The sequence below is a fragment of the Nanorana parkeri genome, unplaced genomic scaffold (genome assembly GCF_000935625.1).
Source record: "Nanorana parkeri isolate BGI_ZX_2015 unplaced genomic scaffold, ASM93562v1 scaffold2676, whole genome shotgun sequence".
Taxonomy (NCBI): Eukaryota; Metazoa; Chordata; class Amphibia; order Anura; family Dicroglossidae; genus Nanorana; species Nanorana parkeri.
In genome coordinates, this window is record NW_017308944.1 from 1 (window position 1) to 22,573 (window position 22,573).

General features: G+C 47.2%; 1 protein-coding gene across 1 annotated transcript; it reads right to left on the bottom strand.

Moving 5' to 3' along the window:
* Positions 1–6,687: 6,687 nt before the first annotated feature.
* Positions 6,688–10,248, bottom strand: LOC108802136 (beta-1,3-galactosyltransferase 1-like). Its single transcript, XM_018574016.1, has 2 exons — positions 10,242–10,248; positions 6,688–7,763 (listed from the first exon to the last, which is right to left on the bottom strand). The coding sequence occupies exons 1-2, from the start codon at positions 10,246–10,248 to the stop codon at positions 6,724–6,726; spliced, it is 1,047 nt and encodes a 348-aa protein (XP_018429518.1). The 3' UTR covers positions 6,688–6,723.
* Between the last annotated feature and the right edge of the window lie 12,325 nt (positions 10,249–22,573).

Below are 22,573 nucleotides of genomic sequence, written 5' to 3' on the forward strand. Positions count from 1 at the left end.
TTTTATATTTTACCAAAAATATAGGTAATAATCATTGTTTCTTAATATAATGAAAAAAAATACTTTTTTTTTTCCAAAATTTTCAATAATTTTTCCTTAATATAGTAAAAAATAAAACCCCCAGTGGTGATTAAATACCACCAAAAGAAAGCTCTATCTATCCCCAAAAAATGGTATACAATTTATTTCAGTACAGCGTTGCATGACGGAATAAATGTCAGTCAAAGTACTGCAGTGCTGAATACTGAAAAATGGACTGGCCAGGAAGGGGGTCTAAACACCTGGTCTTGAAGTGGTTAATACATGTACTTTACCCAATTGCTTCGGCTAGATGTTCCATGGCTAGAACATATAACATTGGGGATAGGGGGCATCCCTGCCTGGTACTGTTACGAATGTTTATCGGGGCTGAGAGACAACCATTTACCCTAACTCTTGCAGTGGGTCTTATATATAAGGCCATAATTTTGTCTACTACTGTTCTGGGTATACCTATCTGTACCAAAGTATGGGACAAAAAATCCCAACTTAGGCGATCAAACGCCTTTTTCGGCATCCACCGACAGGATACATAGAGGGAGTCCATTGACTTTTGTATGTCTCATAAGGGTCAGCGTCTTAATAGTATTGTCCCTGGCTTCTCTACCCTGGACAAAGCCTACTTGGTCCCTGTGTATTATTGATGGTAAAAGAGCCTTTAGGCGATTTGCGATAATTTTTGCATATATCTTTAGATCTACAATAATTAAAGATATTGGCCTTTAGTTCTGACATTGAGTGAGATCTTTATTTGGTTTAGGCAAAACCACAATATGGGCTTCTTGGGACTGAACAGTAAAGGGACAATCTATAGAGATGGAGTTATATATATATATATCCTATGATATTGGGGCCAGTTCCTCCTTAAACTTTTTATAAAACATACCTGTATATCCATCTGGACCCGGGCTTTTCCCCTTGGGGAGGGCTTTATTTGTTGTATTTATTTCTTCCACCGTAATTGGTAGTTCTAATGCCTCTGCCTCCTCCACCGATATCCTCGGTAGAGGAGTGTCTTCAATATATGTTGCTGCCCCTGATACTGTACCAAGCTCCTCTAGCGATATCTCTTTTTCTAGATTATAAAGTTCAGTATAATAAGCCTGAAACTCCTGAGCTATATGGTCAGTATGATGGACTATACGTTCTCCTTTCCCTTGGATTTTTGAAACGAAAGTACGTGTGATCTGTCCCTTTATTGATCTAGCTAATAATCTACCCCCTTTTTCCCGGGCTTTCTTCATCCTAGTGGCGTGAGAAATAAATACTCCCCTTATCACACATTTGAGTGCTTCCCACTTAATCGGTATAGCCGTAGTGTCAAATTCATGATTAGTGTTAAAGGTAGAGATTGCCTCCTTTATAGCAAGCACCGTATTTTCGTCCCTAAGTAATGTTTCATTTAATCTCCATGTGTCTATCAATAGTAGCTCTTGGTTCCCATTGGAGAGAATGTTGAGAGATCAGGAAGTAATCTATGCGACTATAAGATTTATGTGGTTGGGAATAGAATGTATAATCCCTTGTCTTCGGGTGCAAGATTCTCCAAATATCAATCAATTGCAGCCGCTGCAAGGCATTTTTCATTCTCTTTAATTGTACATGTGAGAATTGCGACCTCCCTCCAGTTGTATCTACTCCTGGTTCCAATGGAAAATTAAAATCCCCTCCTAATATTATTACACCATCTGCAAACTCTTCCAACTCTCTCAACATTGCCAACATGAATTAAATTTGTTTTTGATTAGGGGCATACACATTTACCATTGTAACCATTTTATGATATAAAATACCCTTTAAGAAAATATATCTGCCCTCCTTATCTCTTACAATCTGTTTAAGCTGGAATGGCACTGTAGAGTGAAAACATTTAGCAACCCCCTTAGATTTTGCTACTGGGTTATTGCTAGTGTACACCTGAGGGTAGTATCGAGATTGCAGACATAGATTTTCTACATTCTTGAAATGAGTCTCGTGAAGAAACAAAACTTGTGCCCTTTCTTTATGCATATGATATACAATTTGTTAGCGTTTCCTAGGGTTGTTTATTCCCCTAACATTCAGGGATACCCATTTCGTTGCTAGCATTCGGCTCTTTAGAGAATAAACCCCTAAGTAACTTGTAGATTCAAAAACTCCGCTTTAATTGATGAAAAAAACAAAAAAGTCCGCACATGTTCATAAAGCCGAACCCCAGTCATAACATTTCAGTGGTTTGTGCCAATGGATAGCAAGGGGCAAATGCATGTTTAGTCTAGAGTGGGGTTTAAAGAAGTAAAATACTAACAGTTTTCCTTGCTTCCCCAACAGCAATGTTGGATGGCCCTCGTCCGTCAGTCCTGCACTGTACATGATGAGGTCAGAGAGGGGCAGCTGCTCAACCAGTGAAAAGGTGGAGCTTTGTGGACCAGTAGTAGAGCAGGGAGGAAGCCTTCAGGAGTGAGGAATGTGGTAAGTACCCCCCAGCTTTACACCCCCTAGGCCAGAGGCGCCCACAATTTTTTGTCTTAAGATCTACTTTTTATATGACCAGCTCAGTGAGATCTACCAACGAATGGCACCGCAACGCACCTCCTACAACAAAACACAGGGTAGGTGCAGGGGTGTGGAATTCCTATCGCCCGACGCCCGGGACATGCAGTTTCGGGCGCCGGGCGAGTAGTTTTTTTTTACATTTAGCCCTGCTCCGGACAAGCAGAGCTAAATGTACAGCGGAGAGCCGCCGCTCGTTTAGTACTTTAGTATCAAACAAGCAGCGGGGATCGTGTCCGCCCTCACCGCCCACCGTGGTTTTCGGGGGGCCCCCGCTCTTTTGGGGGACCCAAGACCACACCAGAACGGCTCAGCCATAGAGTGTAGAGCAGACGAAGAACGGACGTTCTTTGTCTGCTCTGTGTGATCACTGAGACCGTGGCGTTGTAATCACAGCGCCACCTGTCTCAGCTGTCAGGAACTGCACAGAACTTCTGTTCTGTGTTGGGAGGGCAGGTTCCATAAAGAGAACCTGTCACCTCCAAACTATCTCATAGGGGCTTGTAACCCCCTATGTGATACGAATAAAATTAAGTTAAAAAGAAGTAAAAAATAAATAAAAATAAAAATGTAAAAAATAAAATATATACATTTAAAAAAAGTGATAAAGTAAAAAATAAACTAAAAAAAAATTAAAACCAACCCCTCTGCCGTAGGGGGCGAACAGTCCCTCCCCTCCGCCAATACGGGTGTACTGTCCAGCGCAGCCCTGCCCTATGCATATTGCATTTCGTCGCAAATTGCAAGCACTCATTGGTCAGCGTGGTCAGGTGACCACTCTGATCAATGAGAAGCACTATTTAGCACAGTCAAATACGTTTTGATTAGAGATGCACTGATACTAGTATTAGTGCCAATACCAAGTATTTGGGCGAGTACTTGCACTTGTACCTTCCCTGATACTGGAACTTACGGCCAGAGGAAAATTTCCTCTGACTGGCAGTGCCGTAGAACATGGAGCCGACTTCCTGGGCAATCAGGAAGCCGAGCGGCATGTCATTATCCGCTGCCCGGCTTCCTGATTACCCAGGAAGACTGCTCCATGCCAGCGGAAGCACCGGTATTGGTATTCAGCATCGGCGAGTACCGAAAGCAACATATCGGTACTCGTACTCGATACCGAAAAACCGGTATTGATGCATCCTTAGTTTTGATTAAAACAATTTTTTTGTATTGGGACAAGTAGATTGTCATGGAGGACAAGTAGATTCGGCCCCCACTTTAGCCCTTGGACAAGTAGTTTTAAAAAAAAAAATCACACCCCTGTAGGTGTGATTGCGATGAACGCACTGTACTATTATGAATGGGCCCTTAGTTAGACCTAGCACTCTTATCAGAGGAGGTAAACTATGGGACTATTATCTATAATAGTAAAATAAAACCTATTACCCTTAATTTAAAAAAAAACAAAACAACTAACACTCCTAATCTTAATCTGTGAGTGAGGGCACAGTCCTGTTAGGCGGGGGCACAGTCTGTTAGATGGCGGCACAGTGGGGTACACGGCTGCGGTAAACAATGCCCCCTCCCTCTGATAAAGACCACCGCTCACCGTGCCCAGGCCTGTGTAGGATTTGTGTCCCCCAAGGGATCAGCTCTCAGATTCCCCCAGAGTAGCTGCATGCTGAGCCACGGCTTCCAGTGTCAGTGGCTGTTCCAGGACACAGCGCCACCTGCTGGCCAACACAGCTAACTGCACCCGGCCACCAGCAGAGCATGTACTGTGAAGTAAATCATCATCAAACATTACAATAGTTTCAACTGCTTTCTACCAGCTTACAGCACCTGCTGTTTGTTTACATTAGAAGGCTGGCAGACTGCCCAGTCCCTACTGCCAGAGGAGATAAGGAAGATGAGCTGTAATTTCAGTGCCTCTAAGACCCCATTCACAATTGGTGTAAATATGCGCAGTGCTTGACGTGCGTCCGCATAGGGCAGCCCATTCATTTCAAAGGGCTGTGGTACGCGTGACAAAGAAGCTCATGCAGCTGTTTGAGCTGCGAGCTTTGCACATTTTTTTGGCTGCACATTTTCATGCATTTGCCACAAGTTTTTACATGCGCAAGAAGTTTGGGGTGCCGTTAACAATAACGTCATCGCAGAAGTGTCACCCGCGCAGAATCATGTGCGAATGGGGCCTACTATGAACTTTAATGCACAGCTTCAGAGGTCAGGGATGACTTCTTTTAAAGATCTTTACTGATTGTTAAGAATATGTGAATACTTTAAAGCTGAACTACAATATGTGCAAAAATTAACCCTTACAGCGGGGATACCCTCCACTGCAAGGGTTAACTGGTCGTTTTTGGTCTAAGGGCTGGATTATAGAAAATATTCTCACCTGATCCTCAATCCCATCTGGCTGCTAGACCGCTCGCAGCAGCCTCTTCTCCCCCTGGCTCTGGCGGTATATGGAACTGCGTCTTCATCATCATGTCTAATGCAGGTCTATTTATTTCCATTAGACATATGACATGTGTCTTTTTTCAACCTGACTAACTATGTAACTCTAACATAAGGATGCTGAGGGACATATTTCAGCCAGAGTGGAGTGGAAGAGAGGTGAGTGCTGTCTGCTGTAGGATCGAGTATCAGTGGCAGAACAATCACCATAGCGACCCAGGCAGCTGGTATGGTGCCCGAGGCACAGAGGAGCCCAGCCAGGGCATCCTCCTGATGCTGTGCGGGCCACCTGGGTCGCTTTGGCATCTCAGGCTGCTGGCTGTCACTGGCAGCTGTGAGGAGGAACATGTCGCTGTTAGATCACCAACAACCTATCAGTGATCTGTGCAGTGGCGCATTCCTCCTCAGGCCCCGTTCACATTGAGCGATTTATCGCGCGGTAATTCCCACGATATCGCGGCTATTTACCGCGAGATATCGCGCTCCAATGCTTGGCAATGGGTCCTGCTGTCGCGGGTCGTGTGTCGCTACAGCAGGACCCTTTTTGGAGCGGATTTTGCCGCGATTCAAGCTTGCTCAATGCAAGCATTCGCGCGATATCGTGCAAAATGCAAATCGTGCGACAAACGCGCGATTTGCGAACCGCTCAATGTGAACGTGGCCTCACAGCTCCTGCTGAGTCAGTGACAGAGGAGGAGGCAGGGCATGGCATCAGCAGCGAAGGAGGAAGCAGGGCCCGGCGACGGAGGAGGAGGAGAGCGATCAGGGCTGACAGGTAAGAGGGTTTGACCAGTCCACCTGAGACCCTGCAGAGTATATGGTGGGCTCTGCAGGGTCACTCTCAGGTGGGTTGTTTGGGATATCAGGTGGGCATAACTAGAAATCACAGGGCACCTTACAAAATGTTGCTATGGGGCCCTGTAATTTCTAGTTACGCCCCTGGGTGAGTATATCCTCTTTATTACAGTCCCAAGACCAAAACAACCACTTAACCCTTGCAGTGCAGGAGTAGCCACACTGCAAGGGTTACTTTTTGTAATATGCTAGAGTTCTGCTTTATTGTCCATAGTCTGGGCACAGGTGTTCCAGAAACATCTTGCTGGTAGGAAGCAGTTTGTGGTGAGTGTCTCAACATGATGACTGGTTTAAACAGCGAAACAAATGTTGTTCCAGGCCTGATGAAAGGGCTTTCTTCTGATCTCTGAAACGCAATTGCACTCTTTTTTAAAATTAAAATAAAGCAAAATATTTGACTGTACAAGTTGCTTTGTCTCCATTCGTGGCACTCCTTAAAACCTCATCCTTTAATGAACTACTCACAGGTAGTGATGGGCTCGGGCGTGTTCGCAATCGCCTCGTGCCGAGCCCGCCAGGAAGCTGTCAGCGCGCAGGGCCAATCATAGGCACTGAGACATGTCCCCGGTCCGCAGCTGCAGGGATCGGGAAATGTCTCAGTGCCTGTGATTGGCCCTGCGCGCTGACAGCTTCCCGGCGGGCACGGCACGAGGCGCTTGCGAACATGCCCGAGCCCATTACTACTCACAAGGATCCATTGACTGTCATTAGTATCTTTGGATCAAGAGATGCTTAGATCAAATTGGTTTCCACCTAGCGTCCAGACCAAGGAGGATACTCAAGACTGATTGCTGACAATTTGATCAGCAAATCCAATCCGCAAACCTGCCGGTCTGATTTAGTAGGATGTGCTTTTAAGCCATTTCTTCTACCCTTGTTTTTGTGGTTTGTCACTCAACACATCCGTGTCTTTTTGTCCCAGAAGTCCAACCATACATTTCGCAAATTGTCTTTCTCATAATGGTGAACAATGACCACATTACAAAACGTGCGGGCATTATAATTAATCTTTTGTGCACGAAACATGTTTCTTGGCGACCTGGTGGGTGGAATGTTCAGTCTGTACAAACACATTCCTATAAAGGCATCTTCAATGCTAATAACACGGATCCCCTGTGCCACCTGATAGATCTTCCTTGCCATATCCCCTGAGAATACATAACCGGGGCCAGAAGGGTAAGGTGGATATGTGTCTCCTGGGTAGAGTTCCTCTGGTATATACCATTTGCTCATTTTTTCTCTTATAGGCCCCGTATAGGAGACTAAAAATCCTGTCAAATAATTTTGTCGAGCTGGAAGTTCTGGGTGTAAAAGATGATGGATGAGGTAGTCCACATTGAGAAACACGTCATTGTCTATCTTCATTACATAGCTTGCATTGGGGCAGAATTTTATAACCCACTCCATCCCCATTAGGGTTTTAAGAGTTAAATTATTATAAGTATCCACAAAGTCTTGTTGTATAATGTCACCATACTTGGCACTTTCCTCCTCCAGCAGCCTCTGTACAGCACTGGTCATTACGGGTGGTTGTCCAACCAGGAAAAGCCTCAGGATATCGACATCTTTGTAGTTACTTACATCTCCCCAAGTTTCCCGTATCGTTTTTCTAGATATCCCATCGTAGCTTTCAACATTCACCAAGAGGACCAGGAATGGATTCGGCCACCGGCATTTCTCTGGCTGGTTAATTAGAAACGTATATGGGTGTGGGTATGGAGGAGCAATGGGATGGTGAATGGTGGAAGATGAAGCGTTCAAGATAATAATCCTGTGTGAGAAGGAAAGCAGAGTCCAGCTGTGATAAAACCAATGCCAACGGTCTAAGATACCATTTTGTCCAAGATAGAGAGCAAAGACACACAATATTGCCGCAACCATCACAACTAGTTTTGTGCACCGGCAAGCACTTAGTCTTCTGAACATAATGGGATCTAGAAAACAAATAAGAAAAATTTAAATTTCACAACAATCAATGTCATAACTTTGATCAATATTGTAAATATGTTTATCTATAGAGATTGTTTCCACTGTTTCTTGAAGCTGTTCATTTGGACTGTGAAACACATTGAACCTGGCCCTGGTTAGATGACTCAGCAAATGAGGATTATAAAGAAACAATAGGGTGATAACTCGAAAATAGCTGGTTAGTGGGGTGCATTAGGGTTAGTGCATTAGTGCAGGAGCAGGCAAACTTTGACCTTCCAGGAGTGGTGAAACTACAAATTCCATCAGGCATTGCAAGACTTTGCCAGCCACAGGAATGGCTTCTAGAGGCTTATGCATAGTGGCATTTGTATTTTCACCCCAGCTGGAGGGCTGAAGTTTGGCTACCCCTGCATTAGTGGCTGGTGGGGTGCATTAGGGCTGGGTTTGCCACCTTTTCTTCAAGTGAAACCCGAACACTCTAGCGCCGCGCATGGCAATTTTTTGGGGGAGAATATATAGAGAGAGAGAGAACGAGGAGAGGCAGCAAGGAGAGGGAGTAAGGAGACCAGCTATAACTACAATTATGAATGAACAGGAGGTGATGTAGATCACTCCCATTCTTTCATAATTGAGGATATAGTAACCATACCATGTCCTCAATTATCTACAAACACTCAGCGATCACTGATCACTGAGTGTATGTAGCCTGCTCTCCTCTCTGACACGCTGTCACAGGAGGCGGAGCAGGGATGCAAGATCAGCCTCCTGTGACAGCGCGGCCTGTCTCCGCCCACACACCGCTCTGCCAGACTGTGATAGGTGGCTGAGCGGTGTGGGAGGAGAGACACCGGCCGCTCACGGCGGTCTCCTCCCGCAGCGCTTGGCTGGCTGTCACTTTCTCTCCTCCCCGCTGGGAAACAGAGCAGCGCCCAGCGGGGAGGAAAGAAATCACGGCTGCGCCGACAAAACGGCAGGAAAATTGCACTTTCGGCATTTAGCCAAAAGTGCCATTTTCGGCCGGCGCCCTCTTTAGCTTTACACCCGGGGCCAGCGCACCGGCTGCCCCCCCCCAGTTGTTACGCCACTGTATCGACCATTTATGTATTTATACATGGTGATCATATCCCACCCCAATCGCCTCCTGTCCAGAGAGAACACATTCAGGTCAGCTAATCTTTCCTCATAGCTGAGCTCCTTCATGCCTCTTATGAGTTTAGTCGCCCTTCGCTGCACTTTCTCCAGTTCAACAAAATCTTTTTGGTGAATTGGTGCCCAAAATTGAACTGCATGTTCCAGATGAGGTCTTACTAATGCTTTGTACAGGGGCAGGATGATGTCTATCTCTCTGGAGTCTATACCCCGTATAATACAAGAAAGGATTTTGCTTGCTTTAGAAACTGCAGCTTGACATTGCATTGAGTCTATGGTCTACCAGAACACCCAGATCTTTCTCCATCATTGACTCCCCCAAACATACTCCCTCTAGAGTGTATGACGCATGCATGTTTTTACTCCCCAAGTGCAGAACTTTACATTTATCAACATTAAACCTCATTTGCCAAATAGATGCCAATCACACAGTGCATTCAGATCTGCTTGTAGGTCGGAGACATCCGGTAAGGACTGTATTCCACTACAGGCAGTCCCCGAGTTACAAACATCCATATATACGACTCCTACTTACAAACGGGGCTATTACTGTACAGCAGGGGTAGTTGTAATACTACAGCGCTCGTGCTGACGACGAGTGCCTGCCTTTTTGGGTCTGGCTCGTAGTACTGTACGTACATTACAGGAAGTTGGCTCTTGTTAGACGTTTCTTCCTCACGGGTCACTGTGAGGTTTTTACTGCTGTCTGTATCCTCATGAGAAACATTTTATCTCACTACCTGTCTTTGAGACAACAAATGAGAGGAAATCTACCCCATAGGAAGGGAAATTCACTCCTGTATTAGAGTGATCATGGGAAAAAAGTGTCTCTACTGAAGCTAAACCCAACATTTTCCAAATCCAATTGTCACAGGGACAGAAGGTGAGGTGAAATCTTCTGAACAGGGGCACACAGCAAAACAAACATTACAAGGGGATAACCCTTCCCTATGCTGGAGTTACACTTAAAAAATTTACCTGTACCAACTTACATATAAATTCAACTTAAGAACAAACCTACAGAACCTTGACTCAGGTAGCTCAGAGGTCCCTTTCCTGTTACCAATAACTACGCCACACAACAGCGGGAGTTTAAATGGCCACAGCAGCCTTTTATTATAAATATTTATAAATAACATTATAAATAACAGTATTAAAAACCAAAACACACTGTACCAACTAGTTTGGTTTCAAGGTCCTTGAAGGCAATCGGACTTTATAAATGGACCAGTATTTGCGGGCACCTTTCCTGTAACTGAATGCCCCCAGCCGCCATACAACGCCTCGGGGACGTATCTAGATTGCCCGCAGACCCACGTTGGTCCCCTATTTACCGGTCATACCAATCTGACCGTCCGACTACTGGAGGACACCCATACCACGGATGGGTCCCCCGTCCAGATATGTACCCACTAACAACTGCCTCCAAGAATCCAAACTGCCACAGCGCAAAAGCGGGACACCTCACGCATTTGCGCCCCTCCACAACCGAACAGCCTGCTGCAGCCCGTAATGTAAACCCAAGCACCACAAGTCCGTGCCCACTGCATTGAGATGCACCCCATCCCTCCTCAAATACTGCCAAGTGTCCACTTCCAACTCCAAATGGCGCACTACCACACGCCCATTACAGGACACAAAATGCCCCACCTTCTTGTTCACTTTAATGCGAGCCCGGTTCAGCCGGTCCACCGACCGGGCCAGCCTCCACGATGTCCTGGCCACCACGTCCGACCAAACAACAACCATCCCCGGGAAGGAAGAGAGTAATCTCAAAACATCAAACTTAATGTCCCTGATTAACTCCCGCATCGGTCGGCCACCAAGGTCATTACCCCCTGCATGCAACAGCAACACATCCGGAGGCCTATCCAAACGAGAAAAACGATGGACCTCTGGCACCACCCGACTCCACTGTAAACCGGGCACACCAAGCCACCGAACCGTGGCCTCCTCCCAAGAAAAACCCAACTGCCTACCATTTGGCGGAACCGCGGCCCTCCGAGCGCCCCAAACCACATAGGAGTGCCCCACAATCCACACGAGGCAGTGGCGTCCACCTGCAAAACAAAACAGGAAACAGAGAAAATACAAACCCTGCACCAACAGCCACGAACAAACAGAAAAAACACCCCAGAAAATTAAAACACCAATGCGGCCTGATATACAGACAATACCTAATGGATTCCAATCCGCATCACCATCTGTTCGCCCAAACCCCACCTGGTGGCTTCCGTAGCAGCCCCGATGCGGAACGAGTGTGAAGAGAACTCAGCCGCATTAAACCCCAGGGCCGTCAAACATTTTCGAAAACCCGCCACAAATTGGAACCGAGACAAGGACGACCCGTCCGCATGCACAAACAGAGACCCCCCTCCAGTCGGACGCCGCGCCAAAAATTCCTCCAGGGCACGCACCGGACACAACCGCCCATCCTCACAGCGCGACAGCGCCACCCGCAGTCCCTTACCCTGCTGGTCCGTTTTTGACCTGCGTAACACCAGGTCCACCGACCCCCCAACTAGGCACACATCCCCCAACTGCAAACCACCGGGCCGGCCCCGCGCAGGGCTCACCACTTCGCCAATCCGTAAGGCCCCAAAAAAGGTAAGCAAAAAGGCCGCCCGGAACAAAACCACCTCGTAATCCGATACGCACTCCAATGCCAACCAGTCCCTGAGCAACAGCAACTGGGAAAAGGACACTGGCCTGCGGGCATCAACCCTCCTACGCCCCTTACGATAGCCTTGCACTGCCTGACGAACCAGAAATTGCTTTGTATGATCTGGCAAACCCATCAATTTAAATAGAAACGCCAAACCCGCCAAACGCCGATCCACCCTTGACACTGACACCCCATCCACAAAACCACAACTAATCCAGAACAGCACCAAGGATACATGTTCCCCATCCGTCCGGGGAACGCCGACGCGCTCCTGCAGAGCATACCAATCCTCCCAAACCTTCGAGTAGGCCGTCCACATTGCCACACTCACCGACTCCCGGATCAACCCTGCGATGATTCCAAGGTGATCCCCCACAGGCTCTGGGGACAAGGCACCCCGTGCCGCTCCGCATCCGGTGCCAATCGCCGAAACTCCTGCCACTGAAAGCGAGACAAAGCATCCGCCAACTGGTTAACGGAACCCGGAATGTGACAACAGGCGTATCACCAGAGGCGACAAAGCCGAAATGTTATTGATGGCCATCACCACCCCCAGATTGTCAAAGTGAAAACAAACCCGCCGGTTTCGTAACCTGGAGCCCCAAAGTTCCACCGCCAAAACAATCGGGAAAAGTTCCAGAAGAACCAGGTTTCCCAGAAAACCCGCCTCCGCCGATCGGGGTACCTACCTAGAAAAGGACGCATCCTTTCCACCTTCACCGGCGGCGTCCCTTTTATCTGTAACATCCCCGGCACGTCCCTTACCAGACTTGAAACACCGGGATTGAGGGTGGGAACCTCCACATCTCGAACATTCGTGTTTAAAGCGGCAGGACCCACCAAATTTACACAACCCCTCATTAAACTCCCAGCACACTCCTTTTTTCTTAAGGGCTGGTTGTCCGGAGGCGGAGGCACCGCCGGCCCCCCCTGGAAAAAACGACCCCCCCGCCCGGGGTGACGACATCAATCGCATCCATAAACTAATGTCCTTGTGAGCCCAACGAATTTCAGGCCGGACGGCTTTTCGCTGGCGAAATTGTTCGTCGTAGCGAAGCCATGCCACCCCACCATAAACCCGGTACGCCTCACTCACCTCTTCCAAATAACAAAATAAAGCCGAACAATTCTCCGGCGCCTTCTCCCCAATGACACTAGCCAAAATCGCGAACGCCTGCAAACTAATTACTCAAAGTCCTCGGGATCAATCGATACCTACGCTTTTCTTCCTCCTCTTTCTTGGACTCGTTCGGCTTAACCCTATCCAGGTTAAACTTCTCCAGCGGTAACAAGGAAAAGAGCTCCACGTAGTCCCCCTTCCAAATCCGCTCCCGCACCTCCAGCTTCAGGTGGGCTCCCAAAGGACCCTCAAAGCAAACGTACACTTCACATTTGGCGGCATCCGCCAAACGCACCCTGTCCGCCTCCTTAAGGGGACAAGGCCCCCACCATCTGCGGGACCCCCTCCGGCGGGCTCCGCCTCTGACGGGGATTCCTACCGGGCCTCCCGCCAGACGAAGCCGAAGGCCGCTTCGCTGGCGGCCCCGAAGGGTCCCTCCTGGGGCTCCCTCTGCGGCGCTGAGCCCGAGGGGTCAATTCCGGGCTGAGGCGCTCCGGCGGACGGGACCGCCGAGTAACGTCCCGACATCCTAGGAACTGGAGGAATAACCCCCCCGAGGGCAGCTGACACCTGGGCCTGAACCCAGTCAGCACCCTGAGAAGCCGCAGCTTCCCTCATCTGGGACACCAGCAGTTCAAAAATGCACATGGCAGGGGATACAGAACAGGGAACAATACCTCCAAGTTCTTCCTTTGTTGCCGGACTCCCAACTGACCTTCCGGACTCCTTCTTCCTGGCTTAACTTCCTGAAGCCCCTCCTGGACCACCACTTCCACCTATCACGTAAGTGACCTTTCTATACCCTTTTCTATCACTCCTTAACCCTTTCCTATCCTCGTTCCCCTTCCCAGCCTTGTCATGCAGGCCTTGCACTCATTCCTCTGCTATCCATAGCTCCAGGCCTTACTATCTTGTTCGTAACCCGGGGACATAACTTGGTGTCATCTGCAAACACAGAAGTAGTAATTCTATGTCATTTATAAACGGATTAAACAGTAAGGGGACCAACACTGAACCTTGGGGGACACCACTAGCAACACTGAACCTTGGGGACATCACTAATAACACTGCACCCTGGGGGACACCACTAGCAACACTAAACCTTGGGGGGACACCACTTATAACAATGAACCTTGGGGGACACCACTAATAACACTGAACTTTGGGGGACACCACTAATAACACTGAATCTTGGGGGACATCACTAATAACACTGAACCTTGGGGGACATCACTAATAACACTGAACCTTGGGGGACACCACTAGCAACACTTAAACTTGGGGTACCCCTCTAATAACACTGAACCTTGGGGGACCCCACTCACAACCTCAGACCAGAGTATGAGTCATGGATCACCACCCTCTGAATACGGTCTTTGAGCCAGTTTTCTATCCAATTACAGATGGAATACTCGATACCTACTGACTGTAACTTATACATTAGCCGCATGTGGGGAACTGTGTCAAACCCTTTTGCGATGTCCGAGTATACAATATCCACAGCCATTCCTCTGTCCAATTTATTACTCACTTCCTCATAAAAAGAAAGTAGGTTTGTCTGACAACTTCTGTCTTTTGTGAATCCGTGCTGACTATCGCTTAGGACATTATTTTCTAGCAAAAACAATTGCATGTGATCCTTGATCAAACTTTCAAGAATCTTCCCCAGTGGCGGATCTACCGCCATAGCGAGCCAGGCAGCCGCTATGGGGCCCAGGGCACCAGGGGGCCCGGCCAGTACAAGGAATAAAGGGGTCAGTGACAAAACAACCGGGGAAGCCGACAGTGAGGCTGCCCTGGGCGCATGGGGGAAGGGGGTTGCCGGCCGCCGAGCAGTTTTGAGCGAGCCGAGCTGGCAAACACAAGTAACAGGCAGCTAATGCGGCCTCGATGGGGCCACTGGCTGTGCTGTGTTTTTTCAGTGCCAGAGAGCAGTCGTCACTGCCCTATAGTGGGGTGTTATTTTTTTTTTGCATCCTCCCCCGAACTTCCTCCGGCCATGCTTCTGCTGTGTGCTGTGTGAGAAGACCAGAGCTCCCAGGAGGTGACAGTGTTAGGTAAGGTGACTTCAACTTCTATCACTCGGGGAACTACAAGTCTCAGCATGCCCTCATTGTACCTGTACACCCCTGGAGATATGTGAGGGGTTTCCAGGGACAATGAGGGCATGCTGGGACTTGTAGTTCCCTTAGTGATATTTGGAGTGTGTACAGGGACAGTGCTAGGGCTTGTAGTTCCCTTAGTAATATTTGTGGGGGGTGTACAGGGACAGTGCTGGGACTTGTAGTTCCCTTAGTAATATATGGGGGGGTGTACAGGGACAGTGCTGGAACTTGTAGTTCCCTTGATGACATGGGGGGGGGGTGTACAGAGACAGTGCTGGGACTTGTAGTTCCCTTAGTAATATATGGGGGGGTGTACAGGGACAGTGCTGGAACTTGTAGTTCCCTTGATGACATGGGGGGGGGGTGTACAGAGACAGTGCTGGGACTTGTAGTTCCCTTAGTAATATATGGGGGGGTGTACAGGGACAGTGCTGGAACTTGTAGTTCCCTTGATGACATGGGGGGGGGGTGTACAGAGACAGTGCTGGGACTTGTAGTTCCCTTAGTAATATATGGGGGGGTGTACAGGGACAGTGCTGGAACTTGTAGTTCCCTTGATGACATGGGGGGGGGGTGTACAGAGACAGTGCTGGGACTTGTAGTTCCCTTAGTAATATATGGGGGGGTGTACAGGGACAGTGCTGGAACTTGTAGTTCCCTTGATGACATGGGGGGGGGGTGTACAGAGACAGTGCTGGGACTTGTAGTTCTCTTGGTGACATGGGGGGTAGGCGGAACTACCAGATTCGCAGCTGCAACCGGGCCCTGGCGCTCCACCAATGACTCCAAGATTTAGAGAGACTACAAATCGCATCTCGGACAGGAGGAAGAGGGCCCCGGTGACTGCTGACATTTCCATAAAAAGGCCCACCAAAATCCTCAGCACCCGGCCCATGATGCTCTTAATCTGGCCCTGGCAGCGGTAACATGATCTCTTCTTCGGCTCTGTTATCAGAGCCAGCAGGAGCAGAGCTAAAGAGGAGACGGGTAGTTGGGGAAAGGCTGGGGCATATAAAATGTTGCTATGGGGTCCTATGATTTCTAGTTACCCCCTGATCTTCCCAACAATTGAAGTTAAGCTTACAGGTCTGTAATTACTTGGTAAATACTTTGATCCCTTTTTAAATATATGTACCACATTGGCTTTGCGCCAATCCATCGGTACCAAGTCAGTCATTAGAGAGTCTCTTTGAGGACACGTGGGTGTAAGTCATCCGGTCCAGGTGCTTTATTCACCTTAATTTTGTCTGTTTCTTAATACCATGCAGCCATTGTGGTACTGTCAGGGAACTGAGCACCTCCAGGTGGCACTGTGATGCTGGAACCAGGTCCTGCAGTTCCAGTGCTCACCTGCAGGTGTCTCAGCAATTAGTCACCACATGGTGCTGATCTGGGAGGGTATTTAACCTCTCCCCGCAGTGAAGCCTGTGCCTCAGTATTGTTGCCATAACCTGTTTCCTCCTTGAACCCTGACTCTTTCCCCTAAGGTCTCCTGGTCTGTGGCTCCCCTCTTGTTGCCCTGCTCCCCAGGTTAACTAGCCCTTTTATCTTCTGTGTGTGATTCTGCGGTTTGCATTTAGTTTGGCTATTTTATGTTACTTGTGGGTGTTGGTGGGGTTGCTTGTGTTTATATGATTTTTGGTATGTCTAATAAACTATAAGTTCATAAGCATTGTTTGGTGTGGTCACGTGTTTTGTCCTCCTGTATAGATACCGTGTTTCCCCGAAAGTAAGACCTACCCCGAAAATAAGACCTAGTTCGGTGGTAGGTCTTATATTACAGAAATCCCTGATAGCGTGAGGTCTTATTTTCGGGGTAGCTGCACCGTATAATTAAATTTTACATGTCACGGCCGCAGCCCCCCCCCCCCCGCCAGGCACGCCACCCCGCACGCCCACCTGTCTGGCTCCCTGGACGGCATTAGAGCTGAGAGCGGCCGCAGCTCCCTCCCGCCAGGCACGCCACACTGGAACTAGTGTCTTTTTTTTGTGGAAAAAAAAATATAAGACACTGTCTTATTTTCGGGGAAACACGGTACCTGCATGCGGTTAAGGGAAACCCGTGCACGGTGTTGTGACAGGTTCAGTAGAGGCTATGGCACTGCTATCAACATTATGGACTGATATCCCCATGTCTGTCCTTCTGATAATTGAGTTCCCCCTACTACAGTATCTGTCTCTCCTTTCTGCTCCCATCCTTACTGGTGTGGTCACACCCCTGGTGGACAGGGGAAGCGTCCTGCTTTAGCAATGCAACTCCTGAACCAATATCCCCAACAACATGCAACCAAGCATATTTATTGGGGTGTATTAATTCAGGACTAGCCTCTCCTTGCACTTTCCCTCCACCCCACCATCTAACGGTAATCCAGATACCCGCCTCGAGTCAGATCCAGGCTCTTCTCCAAGTTCTTTATGCTCCACAGTGTTGCCAGTTGATTCTTTATATCCAGAATCTGGGCTTCTAAGCAAACAACTTGCTCACATCCAGCAGAAAAGTATTAACCCTCAAAACGGATATGGAAAAGTGCATACACTGCGCACGACATGCATTGGGTTGCATTCATGGCCGGATTTACTCCCTGCGCCCCAAGACCAGGTTCCGCAATAGGCCCCCCCTCCCATCAATGGAGAATGGCAACCAGATGGCAGGGTTAGTTTCAAATTTTTTTTATCATTTTATTTTTAGATTTTAATTTATTTTATTTACTTTTTATAATTTTTTTATCTTATTGTTTATTTTTTATAATTATTTTCTTATATTTTAATTTGTTTATTATTATTGTTTTACTTTTTAATCACCTTTTAATTTTTTTATTTATTTCATTTTTTTTTAAATCAATTTCATTTTTTTCCCCACCTAACTTTATCTCTTTAACTCTTGCTATCACAGGAGAAAACAATCCCCCGTGTGATAGCAATTGGAGGTGACAGGTTCTCTTTATTGAGAGGCACTCCTGTGACAGGTGAGAGAGGAAGAGCACAGCTCTCCCCTCTCACTGTCTGCACAGAGCGGCAGGGTTAAGGTGCCCATACACCTTACGATTATCGGACGATTTTCGTATGCGATCGACTTCTCGTCCGATAATCGTATGTGTGCATTGCAGTGTCTGACCGACATTACTGTACAATCGTACGACTTTTGACGGTCAAGCATGTTTGAAAACTTTGCTAGATCGTACGATTTTCGTAAGGTTGCTGGCGTTTCCGTCCGTCAAAAGTCGTACGATGTACACTGCGCTTGCGCTAACGAAAATAGGCAAATCAATTACCGCATTTCGTCCAGGTGCTTTTCGTTAATTAAGGCTAAATTAAGCTTGCGATCATCGGGGCAGGATGGGTACGAAAATCTGCTCTGCTCACTGCATCGGCGGCCAGTGAGGAGACAGACTCGGCGGCGGAGGACGGAGCCAACGAGGAGAGAGGCTGCAGACTTTTTACATGTGATCTCGGCGACATCGCCAAGATCACTTGTAAACTAACAATCGGCTTCTGTCACTCTACATTTAGTCCTGCTTGTGCAAAGCAGGACTAAATGTAGAGAAGGAAATTTACTGCTGGTCTCCCGCTACTTCCTCACAAGGACACTGCTGCCGCCCCTCTGGGCCCCGCCGCCGGGCCTCGGTGGCCTTGTGAGGAACCTGGCTCTGGTTGCATTGCCAAGGAAGACTTGGAAACCATTAGTTATTTAACTCAAAACCTTTTTTTTTGCTCAACTATACTCACGCACTATACTGGCAAGCAGTACTCATAGTGCCCCCCATAAGTACACACAGTGCCCATCAATACTTACAGATCCCAGTAAAATCCATAGAGGGGGGATTTAGTAACCGTGCCATCATTAACAGTGCCATCAGTTTTCATAGTACTAGTGTGCAGTTGTCTATGACTAGACATGTGCACAACAAAAACATTTGTTTTCAAATGAAACAAATGAAAACGAAAAACATTTTCATTCGTTTCGTCAAAGGAAACAAATTTTTATGTTGCAATTGTATGTAAAATCCGCGCTTTTGGCGTTTCCTTTCAAATGTAATGTGTCAGCAGTAGTGAAAACAAGTGAACCCTAAAGTCACTCTCTACAATCTCAAGACAAAATCACTGCGCTAAAAAACTTACAACATATACTTGGCGCTGAAGTTGCTAGAGGGCCAGACCATTATAAATAGGGAAGCAGGTTGTTTACCACGACAGTAGAAGTGATTTGTTTCTGAAGATACGGGGAAACAACGCGATTTAACAGCCTTTGAACGTGGGATGATTGTTGGTGCTCTGAGCCATTGAGCGAGTATCAGCAAAACAGCAGAATTCGTTAAATGTTCAAGAGCAGCTGTTGTTAAAGTGTTTAAAGACTGGACTGTCAGCCGAAAATCTGGGTCTGAACGTGCGAATTGTGGTCGTCAGTGACTAGTCCATGTTAGGGCAGAACGGAGAGTGGCAAGACTGGCACACATTTTCTCCTCCAGTCATCAGGTAGGTACCTTTTGAAAAAGTCTTCATGACGAAAGATGTCAAGGAGGAGTTTACACTCTGGTGTCATCAAGCTGATCACTGGGGGAGAAGCTGTTAGCCAGAGGAGGAATTATACAGCTCTGCCTATTAAGCCTTGAATGAGAAATGTGCGGAGGAGGTTAATATTGGCCATTTAGAAGGTGGATTGACAGGAATTGGAACAACTTGAACCCACCAACGGTTTTTTAAAAACCCAGCAAACTGAGAGGAGATATTGACTGCAAAGGAGGTTGCCATCAGCTGTCTTGGGAGAGCAGCTCGCCAAGGATTGTAATCTGAGTGCAGTTTGACTGTTTAATAGTGGTCAAAGGAGTCTGGTGAGTGTATTGATTACACGGAAACACTAAAGATATCACACTAAGAAATACCTTTTTGGAATGTCGAACAATTGCGCTTTATATATTGCTGACATATCCTCTTAAAGATACTTTTTTTTTTGAGACCAATTTGTGGAGTTGCACATGTGATCTGGATCACAACACATTGCACATGCAGTTTTTACATTGTATTGAATTTAACTATAGGGGAGGTCGCATATTATGTTGGGGCAATCACTAGGCACTTTATTGTTTATGTATAATTATGTATATGTTGTACTGTGCCGCCCCCAATGGGGCATAGAATATGCTATTAGGATTGTTAGTAGATGAGAATTTATATAGATTGTTTCCCTATACCATTTCTATAAGCATTCAATATTTTGTTCCTATGTTGCCATCTAGTGGCCTTTCTTGGTATCAAACATGTTCTGTGTTCCCTTTGTGACGTATTTCCTCTTTGTGTAAGTCCCACCCTTCTTCCTGAGTGCAGTGCTTCCTGTGTCATGGCCACAGCTAACAGGTCACATGTAACTAGGACACATGTACTCTACATAGTACGCTAGAAAAGGCATAATTTTTTGACCGCACAATACTATAACCATTCATCTGCTGTTCCTGTCATCTGCTGTAACCTTGATGTTCAGAATAAAGCACCCTTTTCAATGAATCGGTATTGGTGAGTTCAGCTATCTGACAAGGATTGTCCGCAGTGAGTATATCTGCTTATACAGGCCAGGCATAGAGGTCTCAGCAAGGGATATATCGCTATCACAACAATCGGAGTCAGAATATGTACGTTTGTTAGCGCAGTGATTTTGTCTTGAAATTTTTATGTTGTTTCGGATTCGGAGGCAACGAGCCTCTGAATCCGAAAGCCGCACACTAAAACCGCAGAACGAGTGGTGGCCATATTGGCTGCCGGTGTGTTCTGCGCATGCATGCCCCATTTTGGAGTATATTTTGGTATACACCAAGATGGCTGCGTCCGCATGTTCGAGCGCCGCCATCTTGGTGTATACCAAGATATACTCCAAAATGGTGCCGTTCAGCGTGTGACAGCACCGTCATGTGACGTACGCTCCGCCTCTAAGATGGTGGCGGGCATGCGCAAAACACGCTGGTGGCCATTGGCCGCTGGCGTGTTCTGAAAACGAATTTATGCCCAAATATAGTTTTCGTATATTCGGGCATATAATACATCCGTTATTTCGGATTTGGACGAACCACCGAATCAACTTATTTTCCTTGATTTGCAGGTTCGTCCGAGTCCGAATGCACATGTCTAATTATTACAGCAGTAGTGCCCACCAGGTTATTACGGCAACAATGTCCAACAGATTATTAAAGAAACAATGCCCAGCAGACTATCGCAGCAACAATGCCCAGTAGCTTAGAATAGTGCCTAGCAGAATATTACAGCAACAGTGCCCAGCAGAATATTACAGCAACAATGCCCAGTAGCTTAGAACGCAACAGTGCCCAGCTGAATATTACAGCAACAGTGCCCAGCAGAATATTACAGCAACAGTGCCCAGCAGAATATTACAGCAACAGTGCCCAGCAGACTATTACAGCAACAGTGCCCAGTAGCTTAGAACGCAACAATGCCCAGCACAATATTACTGCAACAATGCCCAGTAGCTTATAACCGAACAGTGCCCGGCAGAATATTACAGCAGCAGTGCCCAGCCGAATATTACAGCAACAGTGCCCAGCCGAATATTACAGCAACAGTGCCCAGTAGAATATTACAGCAACAGTGCCCAGCAGAATATTACAGCAACAATGCCCAGTAGTTAAAAACAGAACAGTGCCAAGCAGAATATTACAGCAATGGATTAATATAGGAACAGTGCCCAGCAATCTATGCTCACACCAACTTTCTTTTCAGCACACTCTAGCAGTCTCACTCACCTAGCTGGAGCATCTCCATTCCTCTCCTTCTTGCTCCGTCAGGGCTCCAGCAGTGTCCACGGTGTCCCTCCTCCTCTGTTTGTCAGCAGCAGCACACCAACTTTGAGTCACTGACACCGTGCAGCCACCGTGTTCCCAGCGCACAGCCTCAGCTGTTGTCCAGTGACCAGCTTCCTGCGATCCAGTGGTCGTCCAGCAGCTTCCAGCACATAGTCTCTCCCATACATCCCACGCTAGCTCCATATTTCTCTGCTTCCAGTGTTTTGTCCAAAGTAAAAGAGATTTAAAACAAATCCTTATTGATCCCTGAAGATGCATGTACTGTGAAGTAAATCATCCCCAAACATTATAATAGACTGTAATGTTACAGCTGGTTTCTAACAGCTTGCTGGCAGACTGCCCAGTCCCTACTGCCAGAGGATATAAGGGAATTACGTAATTTCAGTGCTTCTAAGACCCCATTCACACTTGGCGTGAGCACGCACTGCATTTGATGCGCTTCTGCATAAGGCAGCCTATTCATTTCAAAGGGCTGCCATACACGTGTCAATGATAGATTGAGCTGCGAGCTTTGTGCATCTTTTGACCAGCATTTTCACCCATTTGTCACATGCACGAGAACACATTTGGGGTGCTGTTAACAATAATGTCACTGCAAAAGTGACGTGCGCAGAATTGTGCGATTTTGTGCGAATGGGGCCTAATGTGGACTTTCATGTACCTACAGCTACAGAGGTCAGGGATATCTTGTTGTAGAGCACATGACTGATGGATTTGTCGATTACGTCCCTCTGTTAAAAAACCCCCAATAAACACGACATGGATTTAAATGGCCACAGCAGCCCTTTTATTAACCAAAGCAACTTTAACAATAGCCAAAGTAATAAACAAAATAATATACAAATAAAGAGGTCTTTGGGTGCCCAACAGCCCAAATAAGGCCTCTCTTAAAAACTGCTCCCATGTCCATAGCCGCACCCCAACCAGCTCGAGGACAGTTACTGCTCCCAAGTTCCAAGGGGCCAGGTCT